General features: G+C 37.4%; 1 protein-coding gene across 1 annotated transcript in view; it reads right to left on the reverse strand.

Annotated features, from left to right (window-relative positions):
• Positions 1-3,254: 3,254 nt before the first annotated feature.
• The window catches only part of LOC122349000 (glutathione S-transferase C-terminal domain-containing protein-like), a 39,161-nt gene continuing 24,490 nt past the window's right edge, over positions 3,255-17,925 (reverse strand). The window contains 7 exon segments of the mRNA XM_043244925.1: positions 3,255-3,329; positions 5,623-5,653; positions 6,527-6,639; positions 6,641-6,661; positions 13,382-13,510; positions 13,939-13,983; positions 14,264-14,379. Coding sequence (XP_043100860.1) covers positions 3,267-3,329; positions 5,623-5,653; positions 6,527-6,639; positions 6,641-6,661; positions 13,382-13,510; positions 13,939-13,983; positions 14,264-14,379 — 518 coding nt within the window. The 3' untranslated portion in view covers positions 3,255-3,266.

Genomic DNA, 17,925 nt, shown 5'->3' on the forward strand with positions numbered 1-17,925 from the left:
CAGATCTCATCTTTATATCACAAGCTGTGACAGTCAGCGGCTCTTCTGTAGCGAGCAATCCGAGAGCGGTGTTTGATGACGCTACGGCTCCAAACACAACAAAAGTAAGCTGAGGAATGGATTCCTTATATCAGTGTGTGTACAGACATACATTGCCAAAGCTTTTGACATTTAGTGCAAACCGTGGCCTAATCGAATATTCATAACCGTGGTCAAAGATTAATCCATGTGCTATTTCATAAATATTAACCCCTCCATTCCTCCGCCCCCAAACACAAGGGAGTCGTGATAAATAATTCTCTGTGTGTTTACTTTCAATGCATTTAATCAAACACTCTGAGACAAAGCTACGGGAGCTGCGCCCCTGCTTTCTTTGCAAGTGAGATGAGCACGATAGCGCTGAATAATTTTACATTGATAGCAACTTTAGAAAAGCAGGCTTTTGAGACTCTTTTGTTTCGTGCATAATACACGAGCAGCGCGGAGAGAGAGGTGCAAAGGTGGTTTTACACAATTCAAGTATGTCTGATTTGCCAAATGGCATTTGAGAATCATGTATTTAATTTATTGAGAGGTGTGCAGCTTTTAGTCTATACTTTTGTTTTTTTTTTCACGAACAATGACAATCCACGGGGCACATAACTCCAGCAAGAAAGTACTAGATTTGAAAGGCAGCTGAAATAAAAGCACTCTAATTGTTTTACATGAAGTCAAGTCTTTAAAAAATCTGAAATAAAAACGTAATATACCAATTAACGTGAATTACATCCAAGCCTGAATCAAGTGTGCCTGCACTTTTATCAAAGAAATAGTTCCCCCAGTTATTAAAATCTTGTTAATTAATACCAATGTGATTCCAATGGTGGCATTACATAGTTTCTTCTAGTCGTATGTAAAAATCTCAGAGCTTATGCATTAAAGGAAAGATGGTACAAAAGCATATCAATTCAAATAGCGCTTTATACTTTTCTCATAGGAAGCATTTTAGTGTTAGTTTAAATCAACATCCACTTTTGCTGTGTGAAAACAGTGACTATAAATGTAGAGTGGAATGATGCACAAATTGTAATATTTGGGTGAAGCTATATCTTCTTACAAATATAAAATGTTCAAGGTAACATGAAGAAAACACGGAGGTATTGATAGTCCTGACATGGCTGGGTATTTGTAAGTGAGTCAGGTGTTATCTTATCGGTTCCCCACCAGCATATTGTTCTTAGGCGAGCAGCCCTCAGGGGACCATGGTCATCACCCTCACTGAATACCCATGATTCGGCGGCCCAACTGCGGTCCAAGTCCACCAGTCCTTACAGCGCTTCCCTGGTGATTGAGGGAGACAAAGGTTTGGAAATGAGACTGAATTAGGAAACGTTATAGTTAATGAGCACAGGCCGGAAATCTCTTGCTAAAGACATTACTCAGGTTAATTATGGTCAAAGAAAAGACTTTGCTTTAAGATTTTACTGAAACATAAATGTGTTTTAAACTTCGTTTATCAGGCTTCAACCTTAAAATTAATGCGGTGGTTTTACCAAAAGACTTTTAACCTTGAATCCGAAAAAAAAAACACACACTATTGAGAGTCTATGGGGCAAGACATAAAAGTTCAAAAGCATTAATGTGTAGCTCATTTTTAATAAATAGCTTATATTAAGCAATTAGTACAAATGCACAGTGTTAAATGAGCTGTAAAAGTTGTCTAAATTGTCTTAAAGTTGTATTTTTCAAGGTGGATGAACAAGCTATTTCTGGTATCCTTGCATAATATAAATTAGGTTGCATCAGTTTGCAACATTTTGGTAGGTGTTTTTTTTTTTTTCCAGAAATCCTTCAAATATGCTGATTTGATTCTCAGGAAGCACTACTTATCATTATCAATGTCTAAAACAGTTTCAGCTACTGACACAGAAACCATGTACATTTTTTTTCAAAATTGTTGAGTAAGAAAGCTCTACGCATTTAATAAATGAATTCTGAAACTTTTTCCAAAGTGGAATTTCAAACGACTTAATAATAGACATTTTCTTTTGTAAGAGGCTCCAGATTATACATGAGGACCCAGCAGTCTAATTTAAGCAGGCCCTTTTGAAAACATACTAAAGACTTTTAAAACAAACTTTTTCATCTTATCAATCTGTAATTAACAGCTCATCTGAACTCAAAGATATAGCAGGGCCTTTGAAAGCCTTTGACACGGCAGAGGCATGCCAGCGCTGGATTAGCATGTGTTTTTGTGAAGAGGCTGAGAGACTGTCATCTCGCCAGCTATAAAAAGATGGCCAGTGGAAGAGGAAAGATGACAGTGGCGTCAGATTTATGTGAGAAGTGTGATGAGACTGAATGTGTGTGCAGAGAGAAAATTTGTAGCGGAGAGAGAGGTCACAGAGCGGGAAGATGGGGTCTGAACTCACTCTACATCGTTAGAGATTCACCAGTTATACTAAACAGAAATGCTTTGTAAGGGCTTACTGGTAACCTATCAAGTGCCTTTGGTCCAGAGAAACATTTACAAAAGTTTTTTAATATGTCCAGCGGGAAATGCAAACAATTAACCATGCTGCCATTTATCAACTAGTGTTTTGTGTCCCACTGAACCATTATGCTTCGTCTTTGGTGCAACAAAAGCGATGCTGAGCAGTGCTATTTTAGCATCACTGATATGCTGTTTTGATTTGTATTAATATATATTTTAAATAAATTGTTGGAGTGTATGTTTTTGTTGATTCCCCATCCGGGTTGCAGTTAGTGGGAAACACAGCGTACTGCATCATGGAAGGGTGAAACAAACTGGGTCAAAACTGAGATTCTACTGAACCTAAAAAGGCTTCAGTCTAAAACCTCCATGTCTAGTGGCATATAAAAGCACGGATAAACCATCCCATCGGTTTGTTCCCATTGCATGTCCTCAATCTGGCAACCCAGACATTTTTAATCTGAGAAGGTGGGGCTACACGACATTATGTAATTTTTTATTTATTTATTAAAGTTAGGTCATATTTTCTCCAGTTTTTGCACTGTTCTTGGTTCATGGCAGTCATTAGTGAGAGTTGCATTGTTAGTAAACCACTATTTTTATATATAAAATGATAACAGTCTCACACAGCCAAACTTTTGATCAGTCTCTTTAACCTGAACCTAACCCTCGCCTTAAAACAAATCTAGCCAGATGGACGATCTCTATTAGGAATTTCCTCTCCTAAAAAAACAAAAAAACAGGCACAACAACACTGACCACCTGTTAAAAACACAAGCATCTTACCGATTAATCATCGTTCTGAGGGTAAACTGACAGCCGTCTGGTCTGCAAACCTGCACAGGATCATATGCTCCTGTGGAAACCATAACACGTTTACATACCGAACACATGCACACACATCAATAAACACACTTGCATCTAAATGTACGCGCACGAAGATATCTGAAAAACAAGCACGCATGCTGCCCGGCTAGCGTAAATTGCAGAAAAACATCGATGCATCAGATCGTTAGGGTTGTGGTGAGGGAACAGACCATTTATCAACCCTTTACAACCAGCCATTAAAAGGAAACACAGAGGAAAGCGGCACCTAGTTCATTTTATATTAATCAATATACTCTTAATTGCATTTTTTTGCAAGGAACGTTGCAAGGAATTGCTGTAAAATGACTTCCTCTGCTTTTGATGATAACGATGGCTTCAAGCAACCATTATTCTGCATTAACTGAGTGAAACAAGTGCTGATGGAAAGGAACGTAACAGCCCTGGCAGATTGATTCCTCCTATCAAGTTTAATCCTCTGGGCTAATAGCTGCGATCAATGGTATAACTCAGTATAACGTCTCAAAAACAGGTTTTAGCTCAGTAAAGTGTTTCTAGAGCATTTTTAGCATTCATGCCGATGAGAAACACTCTGTTGATTATCCTAGTTTGGGAAGAAGCATAAAGAAGAAAATCTATCTTTTTAAATTTCATTTTAAACAAATCAAACTCAAATTAAGTCCTAACAATTAAAATATTTCCTGTGGGGAATTTCAATGCATTGAAATCATCTTATCAATGCATTTAAGTGCACTGTGCTCTTTAAATCACAACGCAATGAATACCCAGTCAAATTTAACTAACCAGAAAGAAAAGTATTTGTATCTAAACTGCGTGTAGATCACATTTTGAGTGGTATTTTCCATTGCTAAAGTTGGTAGGGTGTTATGGGCGGTTGCCAGGTTTGCTATGTAATATTACACCTGCAGTATCCTCAACAAGTCCAAACAGCTTAATTCATAATTCAGTTTGTTCAAATTCCAATAGTCATAGCCAGATTATGAATCACTGATTCAAATGACCACCATCAACTGACCACTATCATATATACATATATATATATATATATATATATATATATATATATATATATATATATATATATATATATATAGATAGATAGATAGATAGATAGATATTTATTTAAAAAAAAATTCTTGTTTGTTTTATTGCAGGAATTATAAGGGCATTCTAACTGCATTCATCAATCAGTGAATGTCTTTGGACTGTTAAAAGACTCTCAAATTTCATAATCCAAAAGGGGACGGTGGGTTTGGGGATGCTTTTGGTCATTTTTTCAACCAGGGGGATGCCATCCCGCCCGAGCCCTGGTTATAGCAAAAGCAATGTTTGTTTTGACAAACACCACTAATTAAACGTCTGTTTGCTCTAGATCTACGCCGGGCAACTGCCTGTTTCTCGTGAAGGCCCCTATTGTAGGTGATATCTCTGCCGGGGCCGTGAACGCAGCAGCGTAAGAGAGTCAAGCGAACACGGGTGACTGTGAGATACGACTGATTAACCTCATCCATTACTCACACTTCTGCCTCACTGTTCCATCGGTGCCTGGAGATAAGACTGGGAAAAATACAATGTGCAACTGCAGCACACGGGCACTCTATTCCCAGGAATACCCTACTTCGCCAGAGCTTGAGAAAATCAACAGTGAAGAGAAGGAAAACATTGGCTTATGGACAGATGTTTTCAGCTCCTCAGGATCTGTGGCGTGTTCCTGTACTGTAACATTTTCACAAAGCTACTGCTTATAGCAAAGAGCTTCTGTTTTTCCATTAAATTTTGGTTGATATTATAATTTTTTCAGATTAGGAAACTCTACTAACTATTGTCTGTTAAACTGGCTGCTTATTAGTATGCAAATTGCATATTGGCTGTTTATGTATACTTAAACTTTAATGACTTATTTAAAATGAAATATTAAAATGTATTTAGCAAAAATTACTGAAACTAAAATGAAAACAAAACAAAAAAAATATTTAACAATTAATAAACACTATAATAGTATAGAAATAATACTAAAATAACAATTGGCAAAGAGCATTAGCATTTAGTTTTTTTTTTATGCAAGGGTCCTAAGAGCAGTCTGCTTGTATATCAGGATCTGTTCTATTACCAGGCTAGCAAGTACCTCTTGTCCGTCATGAGCTGAACATGACTAAACACTGCTCTTCACATACATGAGGCATATTATGAGGCTCTCCTGTGGAGTTTTCCCAGAAGAGTCTCGCACTCAGAAGCAGGCAGTGTGACGTCCCACACGTGTAGGCGCTAATGAAAAGAGTGAAAGCGAGGGCTGAAACACTTACCTTATAGCTCAAAGTCTCCACAAACCTCGCGCTGTGAAGAGAGACGAAGGGGGGCAGACTTAATGAACTCACGCACACACACTGAGGCGCGAATGAAAAATGACACGAGTTAAAGAAAGAAGTTTAAGGAGAGGACAGCGTATCCGGATCAAGGAGACATTGAAAACATTCTCTACGAACAAAAAAAGCATGCGGCGGTTCGGTTGCAGAAATAAGTCGTGTGTAAACACAGGCGGATGTCTCACGTAACGCTTGCATGATAAACAAGAGCTGTGGAGATTGCGTGTGTGTGGTAGGTAATGTTTGCTACATTAACCGTCTGTCATCAGGTCGCCCTTTTTGGCCTACTGTCGAATGCCACGAATGACAAATCACTGTCATGGCAACACCGTGAACATAACCACGGAAAAATAATTTCCTGCGCTCCCTGCTCCTGCCACCCCGGCGCTCACGCCCGCGGCAAAATTCCTGCCTGAGATTAAATGAAAGTTTCGCCAGATTTGGAGAGCGATAGCTTTCGATTGAGGAAAAAACCGATGACTGTTCGAAGCCAGTCGTGAACTGCTCGCTCTCCATTTTACCTCATTTTAACACGTCCTTGCCAAGATTAAACGAGGCTCAGCTGCGATTGTTGATACAGGACATTCAATTCTGAGAGCGTTAATAGGAAGACAGGAATAGACACAATAATGAACGCTTATCACGGTCGGCTATTTTCGATCGTCCTAATAAATCACTCGTTCTTGTTGGTTTCATTTCAGAGTATGCCGAGCTTAACATTTAATACCGTGGATTATTGCAGATCTACACTGTCGTTGTGTACTGTGGAATTAAGCGAACAAATGAAAAGAGAGCGAGCGAGCGAGAAAAGTCAGGGAGACGGAGGAGACGTGGTTTTTTTCACCTCTTGGGAAAGTTGAATTTGAGCGTGTTTTGAATGAAGCCGTAGCAGCAAGGGCTAATCACAAATCCCGCCCGCGCCTGGAGGCAGCGATCCAACACCATGTCTGTCGCTACGCGCGCACGCATGCAGGGCCACCTGAAATAGACACAAGACACCAGTCACGCTACTTCAAGATATTAAAGAGCTCTTAAGCCAAAGCTGGTAACCAAACTACCACAATTGTTGATATATTGATCAAATTTCCCCCCTTACAATTACACTACCGTTTAATAGTTTGGGGTCAGATTTTTTAAGTTTTTAAAAGTTTTAAAAGTCTTTTATACTCATCAAGGCTTTTATTTGATCAACTAAAAAACTATAATATTGTGAAATATTACTATAAATTCAAATTACCATTTTCAGTTAGAATTAGTGCTGTCAAAATTTATTGCAGTGAATCATGTGAATCAAGTTGTTTTATATATATATATATATATATATATATATATATATATATATATATATATATATATATATAAACATATTTCTCAAATATATACATCAAATATAAACACACACACACACACACACACACACACACACACACACACGTAATAAATAGTTAATAGAAAGAAAAATGTGGGTCTACTTTATTTTAGGATCCAATTCTCTCTATTAACAAACTATTAATTACAACATTTTCATTAACTAACTCCTAATTTGCAGTTTATTAATAGTTAGTAAGGTAGCTAGTTCGTGTATTGGATAGCAGGTTAAATACGGGCATGCAGAATATGTGCTTTAATAAACAGCCAATATGTTAATAACAGGCACGCTAATGAGCAACTAGTTAATAGTGAAAACTGGTCCCTATGCTGAAGTATTACTAAAAGGTGTATGGGAAACTTTTATTTACTTACTTGGGTAACACTTTATTTCGATAGTCCTCTTTGTAAATTTTAGTAACATTAAGTATCTTTGCAATAACATGTCAATTATCAGCCATTAGAGAATTAGAAACTTACTGTTAACCCTAAACCCACCCTAACGGTCTACTCTGAGAGTTAATAGACATGCGGTTGTGAATGAATGAGAATTAGTTGACAAGTAGTTACTTATATTTGTCTAAAGTGGACTAAAATAAAGTGTAACCTTACTTGATAGTTACAGAACTTTATTCAATGAATTAAAAAAAGTATGAAGTGATTAAAACATGACGCCCGCATGAAAGATTCAAATAGAATGAGTTATACCATCATAAATGTGTATATTAGACTATTTTCCAGTGCTCAGGGTGGCGTGAATCAATGCATGACAACTAAAAACCGGATTAAACTCTTCACGCTGCTTTCCGCCTGTCCTTGACCACATTTCCACACATCATCTCAAAGCTCTTCCCACCTTTCTGTGTCTAGCCGTGTTTTCTTATTGATCTGTTAGTGGCTCAGGCACAGAACGAGAGAGAGACAGAGTCATAGCCCGCCGCTGTGACACCGCATGACAGCAGACGTCTCTCTGCCTATTAGCAGGAAAAGTGGATCGAACAGCTTGATGGAGGGTAAAGAAAAGTCTTAGATGTCCTCTCAGAAGCTCAACTGAAGATCAAGCGTTCGGCTTGGCTCACGGACCACTGCCTGTATCCGTCACCGTTAGGGTGAGAAACTGGAACAAATAATGCAAACTGTTGTCTCAGTGAGAGTGTGCGCGCGCGCAGCCGACCAAATCCACGGATTAACACCCTTCAAATCCCCCCATAAGAAGTTTTCCGGGAAATGTGGCCAAATCTCAGAGGATTCGCTCTACACGCCGTTTGGAGTTGCCATAGAAGAGGAAACATGGTCTGTGAACTCCGTGTTGGAAAACACGCAGCCTTAGCTGACATTTTATAAGCCGAGACGGAATAAATTAGGAAAAAGCAATATTGGCAAAGCGTCCAGTGTGGATTGTAATTAAGTTCTCGAGACGCTAATTAGACCGAAATGATTCATAATGTCTTTTTAACAGGATCTGGAGTAAAGCCATTCTCAAAAACCCCGGGCAGGTGTTTGAGTATTCAAGGGCCACCCTTATGTACTAATCAGAATCCATTAACGCAGGGTTGGGCTCTTTGAAGTAGACTACAGTCTCATAATGGGGCCATCCGTTCATGTCTGAAGCCAACAACAGAGCGCCGCATCACCACAACAAGCAAAATCGACCGTGAAAACCTGGCGCTTTGAAGACGTCAGCTGGTGAATTTATAAAGTTAACAATGATGCAACAAGACGACAATACTACTGATAGCGTTTCTTAAGAGACACTTTCAGAAGAGGTTTAGTAAAAGTACGACTTTTAATGACCATTAAAAAAAGAGAAAAACCGACAACGATGGACAAGAACCTTTAAATAGCAAAGTACGAGAATTTTTATTTTTCGCAATATGAAAAGAATAAAATATAGAAAAAAAAAATCACAGACTGAACTATTCACATCAAAAAATTTTTTTTTTTCAAAAAGGATTCTGGCAGATGCCTTAAAGGAACAGTTCACCTTAAAATGAATCGTAATAATAATTTACTCGCCCCTAAGCCATCCTAGGTGTATATGACTTTCTTCTTTCAGATGAGTGATTTGAGTCATATTTTTAAAAACAGAAATACTTTTGTTACAAAAACCCTTCGACCTGCTTCAAAAGACACGCGTTGACCACCCGGAGGCGTATAGGTTAGTTTCACAATGGCTATATCCGAATTATTCAAAATAATGGCCGCTAATCCACCAGCATTACCAAGCTTGGAAGAGCCAGGGTACATTTTTAAAAAACTCTGACTGTGTTCGAAAGAAGAAAGTCATATACACCTAGGATGGCTTGGGGGCGAGTTAAAAATTAGGTTCCTTTAATGCAAGATATAGCTGGGGGGAAAAAAAGATATTACTCACTTTAACACAAAATACAAGATCTGATCAAATATATTACTTTTAAGTAGATATATAGTGATAGGATAATAGAGCAAACCGTTCAAAACCAAGGATAAAAGCACAACCAAAACAAAAGCATGCGTATATGAACCGATCCAAACCAATAAAAAGAAAATGATCAACATATTCATTTGAAAAATGTTGCTTGTTAATATTTGCAGATGAATGTTCATTCTTGGTAGTAAAGCAATCACGCTCGAGTTTGACGTGATGAAATCGCTCTTGGCATTCTTTGGTACAGCGATTAGGCCAGAATCTATTTCTTACAAAGAGGTTGAAAAGCGCATCACAATCATTCCAAGTCTTTCATCGGAACGTCGGATGCTCCGTCTCTAGAACGAATTTACAGTCATAATGAGACAAAGCTGGTGGGCCGTCTCCCAAGAGATCAGATGAATGTTGTTTAGCATGGGAAAGAAGCAGCGTCACAAAGCTCAAGTTTGTTTTTCCTTCGCAAGCAAATAAAGTGGAATTCGCGTCGGTTTTGTGTGGTCTCTCGTACTAAAGGATCCGACAAACAATATAAATGAAGGTTTTCTGAAAGCGCTGGAAATACAAGACATTGACAAAGAGCGTAACGTCAACCTCGATGCTAGTTTTCCTCGTAAATTATTCAGCATCGGATGGCAAAATAATAAAGCGTGCTGCAAAAGCATATTTCTTTATTAGATTTTTTTTTTTAAAGCAGGATTTCATTTTTGCTGATGATATTTCTTTTTCTTCCCTTCAATGGGGTTAAAAAAACTTTTCTGTCTTTATAATTAAGTAGTTTGCCCGAGGTGTGGAAGGCACAGCCTCACGACTACGACGCGAGTTCATTATTCACAGCCACAGAACACAGCAGTGCGCTTGTTTCACCATCATTCAACAGGTACAACAAATCAAGTTTGAGCAAACAGCCCATAACTTCTCTTTTCACATCATTACCCACGTTTAGTCATTTTTTATCCCCCGGTGTAGCTACAAGCCTTATTACAGACTGTCTTAAAAAAGGAATAGTAGCTATTTTCACATACATCTAACCCTCTGGGAAACAATATGCATCCGTTTACAAACAGTTCTGGCTGTGCTGCTTTAGCAAGCAAAGCCTTTTAATCACTTATGCTAATGAAACGTGAGCGATGCAAGATCAGGTAAAAGTTACGGTTCTTCTGTAATTCTGTGGTGAGGATTATTATTATTATTTGATTTATTTTCAATTGTAATATTTTAGAAAAGAGGACAGGTAAATGCAACAACCTCTATCGTTAGTTTGATTTGATACGCTTTTGGACTAACGCATTTTTTTGTACTAATTTATATATATTTGTTTTAATATATATATATATATATATATGCCTTATATATATTAAGGTATATATAAGGTATATATAACATGCACTTCTGAAATTTTGAAGGACTCGCTTTTGGTAAGTGTTTGTTAAATTGATATTAGCTTAGTATTATGCATGCATCAATTTTTAAGCGTGATGAGTAATAACATTAGCTTGTATGATTTTTTTGTTTTGTTTTCTTGAGCACTGCTAATGATACACGAAAGCAACGTATCGCTATCTGATACAGTTAGCAATGTACCAAAGTAATCACAAAAAGGGATTTTCATATTTAGCAGGTCAAACTTCATAAAGAAACATCAGGTTTTCGAGGAATTAAATAAACAACAATAAGCAAAAACAGTGCAGTTTAAAGAGATAGTTCTGTTTCTGCTTAATTTGTGCACCAAAGATGAAAAACAACTAACACACGCACACAACAAATTGTCCTATCGCTTGCACAGGCACTAAAAGAGTCAGCTACAGCTGATAGAAGTCAAGGAACGCTTCATTTCCAAGTGAAAAAAAAAAACAGATAAAGTCAGAATGGTAAATTTGAAACAGCTTTTAGGTGACTGTTCGATATGAATCTTGCATGTTTTTATTTTTATGATTGTGCTAGTAGCCCAAAAGAAGCTCTACACGGAGATACAGGTATGTGTTCGGGGAAACAGTGAAGGTTTGATAAAGCTCTTTGTGTGTGCAGCTGATAATCCCCTAACCCCGGCCGCGTGTGAAGCTCAATACTGCAGCCGCAGCTCTCTGTGGAGATGAGGCCAGGGCTGCAGGCCCAAACATCTCATTACTGCCAGAAACAAACAAGATCTGCAGTAAGCACATACTTCCTCATTTATTACAGACACAACAGCGTCCCTCAAAGATTACACAAAAAAAAAATTACTTTATTAATCCGTATTTTTATAGATACAATTTTCAGATACATTCACATTTCTTTTTTTTTTTTTTTTTTTTTTTTTTTAACCACACGGGCAAACTTTTTGGAGATTTCTGCTAGAAATGTAACAAAACTACTTACCAGTGCCTTACGGAAAAAAAAAAAAAAATCTGTATTAATATTTTACTCATAGCAAACATATTTCTGTCAGAGGTCAGAGATTGCTTTACACTGCTAAAATCCATCTATATTCTGTAACAAAAACCTGCCGTCTCATTTATAACATGTTTGTAGTTACGACGCTTATGCTTGTGTTGGATAGACTCATGTCGATGAGTCCGTTTCATCACTCAGAACGCAGAAATGAGAAACCCACTCACTTCTGAAACAAACGTAAGGGTAAACCGCATAATTAATACGGAAGGTAGGTAGAATCAAACAAGCTGCAACGACAGAGCACCTTTTTCAATCCTTTTTAAAAGGCTTTACAAATGCAAATGAAGAGATACCTGTACCTTCTGGCAAAAAGTATGTTCTTCCATGCGAAATTATTAAAATTGCTTGAACGAAAACAAATGTTGTACGCAAACATTAACAAAAGCAATTATCTATCAAAGGCTTTAAGTGAGGCCCAAATGTCTGAGATTGCACTGAAAATAAAAGATTCAAACATTCAAACAAAGATTTTGAAAAATGCAACAAAGGAACACTATGAAATATTTAACCTTCATATTCAAACAGAAACAATGATTGCAATCAATTTTTACATGACGTTATGATTCACTCAGCTCACGACACAATGATTTTTTCACTTTAAGACAAACTATAAATGAAAAGATGTTTTATTATTGCTTGACAGAATGCTATTTTTTTTTAATTTTGAAACAAAGCCCAATTCAAATATTTTCATATGAGCAAACTAAGGCTTTGCCTGTGCTTTCAATTTAAAATAAGAGGCAACTACTGCATTTTTATTTATGATCCAAGCACGCAGCATAAGCACTTTTTAATCTAAATTGAATTAATTGTTTATACTAAACTATGGAGCGTCAGCGCATACCAAAACATTTTTAAAAATCATATGCTTGTCAGTTATGCTCAGGATCTGTTAGGCCTTTGCCGGCATTTCACCTTATTTGTTCTCCTTATTGTCAGCCTACTGCAAGCTAACTCTATCCCTTTAGTGGCTCGCGTTATTTTATTTTAACAGGTTATTTTCTATACAGGTGCAGCCCATTCCTGCACTTCACATCCCCTGCACAGCCTGGAACGTAACATTTATTTCCCTGATCTCCCGCTTTCGCTATTGTCTTCGCTTGTTTCTTCACGATACCTGCAGAACTTCTGATGGTTTCGGCTGGCGACTGGTCTTTTTTTGGGGAAACATTGGTGTTTGAGGCATTTCCATGTACACAATGGTTATTAATTAACTATGCTGAGTATATAGTTTTATATTCCACAGCACCTTTAAATCATCACAATTTACATCCCTATTAATCATTAAAGAAAATCTGCATCATATAAGCAAAATAGAAGAATTTGAACCAATACTGTATTACATTCATTGACATAGTATGATTTATGACAAGAACATAAATTCTAGATAGAAACCACTTCCTACACACACACAAAACATTACCGCAACACGATTTTGGTCTTATTCTTTACAGACAAACATCATGCATCTGTACAACAAAATGTGTTGCTTACCCCAATGTTAAAGTTTCCAGTGAAATAGTCAAGGTTTGTCTGGATGAAGCCAATGTTTGTCAATCCAAGCTGAGCGCTTCGGTCTCTGGCCCTGACCAGTGACTCCTCTTTATTTTCAATAAGAATAACCTGATTGATAACAAAAAAGGAGACATTTTTCACCATATCTTTTACAGTTTACTGGTTCATTGCCAAATTGCTCAGTGATTCTCAAACTGCTCTTCTCTGAAAAGCCTTTTTATCAGAAGGAAAGCAAATCAGGAGAGAAAACGAAGTACTAAATGACTACCTAATAATCCACTGAACCATCAAAGGTGTATTGGTGCTCAAAGAGTATTCTAATGCAGAGCTGATTTTCCCATTCGCGCTAGTTAAAGTACAATCTTCCCAACAAGGTCTTTTGGGGGAAAAAAAAAAAAACCCAACAACAGTGTGGAATCAGTTTATTTTTCCAATGTCTACAAATGAGGTCACCAGGGAGGAAGACAGATTTAGTTTCTCTTCTTTGACTCCTTTAACTTGAACTTGCTACACTTGAACAAATCAGAAAGTCTTACCTGACATTTAGGAAGTGTGTACGCCAAAACAATCCCAACGTGCCCCTAAGAAAACAAACAAAGAGAAAGCTGCAGAAGATCTTGGAGAAGCAGACTTTAAAGAGCTCGTCAGATCAAAGTCTGCTGACGAGAACACAGACGCCCATCAGAATATTGACCTGTTGCTCGCAGGGCTTATATATATGCGCAGAATAACAAGAGCACTCCCTAACATTACACGAGGTGACAAGGGAGGAGAACAGATGCTTACTGACACACATGTAGACTCTCGTAAGAAAACAGAAACAAGTCCAAGACGTTTTTAAAATGTCAGAAGGCAACTTACCCCCCCGCTGCAGAAATCCACCACCGTGTGCCCGTGGCGGGCCTGCTCCATCACCATGGCAACCAGGTTGTTGAGCTGCTGTTGTTTGCGCACGGCGCGGGCGTCTGACATCTTACCTTTGGAGAAAAGTGAATGTTAAGACTGCGACGCACTAAAACTTAACAAAAAGCCACAATTAAAATGAGTGTCCGCGTTAGAAATATTAGAGTAAGCTAGATACATTCGGTAATGTACAGTTAGCAGGTTATCGCAAAATAAACCCATGCATGGTTTTAGAGGGGTTTTTTTGACACTCATCTGGTCAGGTTGGGAGACCAGCTAAAACTAGCGAAACCAGTTAGGTCAGTCAACCATTTTAGGCTGGTTTCAGCTGTTTTTTTTTTTTTTTTTACAGCAGAAAATGTTTTAAGTTTCTATAGTTTTTTTAATATAAGAAATGAAAAAGGTGGAAGGATTATAGAGACAAGTAAAGATATGTAGGAAACAAATATAATGAATGCAGCAGGGGTGCAACGGATCATAGATGATCAGTCCACACACGTGATTTATGATTAACTGTTAACTTTTAACTCTATGATGGTGAAAATTATTTTGGATAAAAGCGTCTGCTAAATGACTAAATGGAAATGGAAGTGTTTTGCATTGCCGTCGAATTGGGACTCACACCCGATAGATAGAAAGAAAAATGGATGAATTGAGAGAAAGAGAGATGGATAGATAGACTAATGATGGATGGATGGGCAGAAAGATAGAAGGACAGATCAACGGATGGACAGACAGAAAGAAAAATGGATGAATTGAGAAAAAGAGAGATGGATGAATTGAGAAAAAGAGAGATGGATGAATTGGATGAATTGAGAAAAAAAGAGAGATGGATGAATTGAGAAAAAAGAGAGATGGATGAATTGAGATGGATGGATGGATGAGATATTTCACACAGTTATGTGAAAATGCCTGTTTTGGACAGTTTTTTGGTAAACACAGTAGGTTATATCCATGTCATCAGCTGTTAATTAAGCTGTGATGAATCAGTATTTAACTTGTGTAGTAAGCGTAACACTGTTTTACACTCTATTACACTTCTGCGCCTGAAAACTACTGTTACTGTCTTTATACAGTATAGCCTATAATTTTATGTTGTAGGCTGTTCATCTACGCTTGTAATGTGTGCAATTGCTCTTGTTGTATTACTGACTTTAGACGTTCAGCTAGTACTTTCTGCTGGGGTATAGAAATCCTTAAAGTAAGGTTATAAATGAAAAGCAACTTTTTTGTTGATCCTAGAAATGATCCAATCCGTCACTCAAAATCCGTAGTATGATCTGAAACCGGGAGTTTTGTGATCCGTCGCACCTTTAATATACTAAACAACAACTGAAAAAATCATTGTATATTTATTATGCATATTCACAAAAACTAAACATGAAATGCATTGTTATTGAACACATAAAGGGTCAAGGTAGGGTATGTTTGTTAGGTATCATAAAAACTGCTAATAAATACTAATGTGGATGTCTTGTAATGAGAAGCATTCACTTGTTACTTTGTTTGTCTTGTCCTTCACATCAGTATAAACAAGCTAATGAATACCTAAAAATGCCATTGGCTACATTTAGCATTCATACACAGTTGACAAACTGAACAGAGAACCGCCACGCACCACTTTCAGCTGTGATTAAACGGATTGAATTATTTCAACGGCTGTGTGAGAAACGTTAAAAGCACTCGAAAATACATTTTTACACCTTTTTTTCCTAGCCACTCAAGTCGTCTCAAACTTTAATTGGAGTTGAAGGCTGTTTTCACACAGCCACACTCTCTGCCACGGGGAATAAATTTGCAGCAGATTTCCTGTTTTGAAGCGAGTGCTCAAGCTGCGTTGAAGAAACACCATCAATGTAATATAAATCACAGACGCGTCTGCTGTGCACCGCTGCGCTCATTTTATGCACAACTCTCAGATGAGAGCGGAAGTGCTACCTGGAGCCAAATAGGAAACAAACCACAAAACAGCCTAACAAAGCTTTGTACCATTTTGTTTATCATGTGTTATCAACGCCTGATAATTAACGTCTATGATTCTGACAGGCAACAAAAGAATCAATCAGGCTCAGGTAAGGAAGATAAGACAAACAGGCCGATTTGTTTGCAAAAAGACGCCTATAGAATTTGAATGTGTTGTCTTTCTCTAACGGGATTGAGTGCTATCAGAGTGCAGCAGATACGTGGTATGCAGTGAAGATGTAACTCATTAACCGAGAGCAGTCTCTGAGAGGCAGAAATCCAGAGGAATGTCGGCGGGCCGTCAAAAAAACCATCTCTCGCACATCAAGAGGATCAAATGCTTCTGAAAACCTGCAATCCTTCCGATTAACAAATTATATATATATATATATATATATATATATATATATATATATATATATATATATATATATATATATATATAGAATGCTAGATTAGAATGCTAAAACGATGGTATTGTGATATGCTGATTATTGTAATTTATTAAAAGCACATCCAGATTAGCTATTTAGCTTATACAAGTCCAAAAGAAGCTCATTAAAATTTACGTGACTGGGACAGAAAAGTAGAGAATTGAATAAATAAAAAAGTGGCTTATGTCCACATATTTATATTAGCTATAAACCCATCACTGGCTCACAGTCCATAGCGATCCATTTTACAAATGAGACTGTCATTTTCCTCATCACATCTCATTTTCAATAACATGCTGTCCTCTCGCCAGTCAAAAAAAGGCAAAAAGGATAAAAAAATAAATAAGCAAATCTTCAAATTTTACACTTTTGGGTACAACAGCTTGTCCCTGGAACAGTTTCCCGTTAAAAGGACGTATTTTCTTTTAAGGATACTGCTCCGAGCACAAGCTGTTGTACCCAAACATTTTAAACCATGTTTCTGTGTGTAACTGTATTAAATGAAAAACTAATTACAGTAAGCAAATATACAATCATAAACCAACAAAGACAAAGAAACCAAGATAGAAAGAATGAAACACTACACCAAAAATGTAACTCTGAAAAAAACATACTGATTAAATTATACAAAAGCTGCATTCTGCCGACAGAAAACTCTGGCGCTGGGAGGGATGGATGAAGGAGAAACCAAGCAGAAAGACGTTCATCGAATAATGAGATATATTGATCAGGCAGAGTTTTTAATTTACCCGAGATAGCCAGGTTTGGTTCACAACCCCCTGCGGTCCTTTGAGACAAACAGACATTGATGATTGAGACGAGACGCAAGCAATGGTGTCTATACAGTATGTTGGATAGAGAAAGGGTGAAACAAATAAGAAAAGACCATGAGGTCCAATCAGAGCTGCACTGATACAATCATACACCATCATAAATCCATGTTTATTTATGTGCCTTTTCATATATTATGTGACAGTTCAATTAATAAAGGAACAGACTGTTTCAATAAACTGACTTTTCTCACCTATATCCTACCTGTGAATGATATCACCAACAACAACCACAACCACAACCATAATGCACAATAATTTATTGATCTTTAGGGATGGTTTTATCAGCTACCTTACAATGCTGGTTTAAGAGACCAATTTTCCCACAAACTAAACCGTAGGAGATAATATAAGAAGAAAACATACTTAAGTGTTATTGAATCAATGCAATGTT

This window comes from Puntigrus tetrazona, chromosome 1 (genome assembly GCF_018831695.1).
Source record: "Puntigrus tetrazona isolate hp1 chromosome 1, ASM1883169v1, whole genome shotgun sequence".
In the NCBI taxonomy this organism is placed as follows: domain Eukaryota; kingdom Metazoa; phylum Chordata; class Actinopteri; order Cypriniformes; family Cyprinidae; genus Puntigrus; species Puntigrus tetrazona.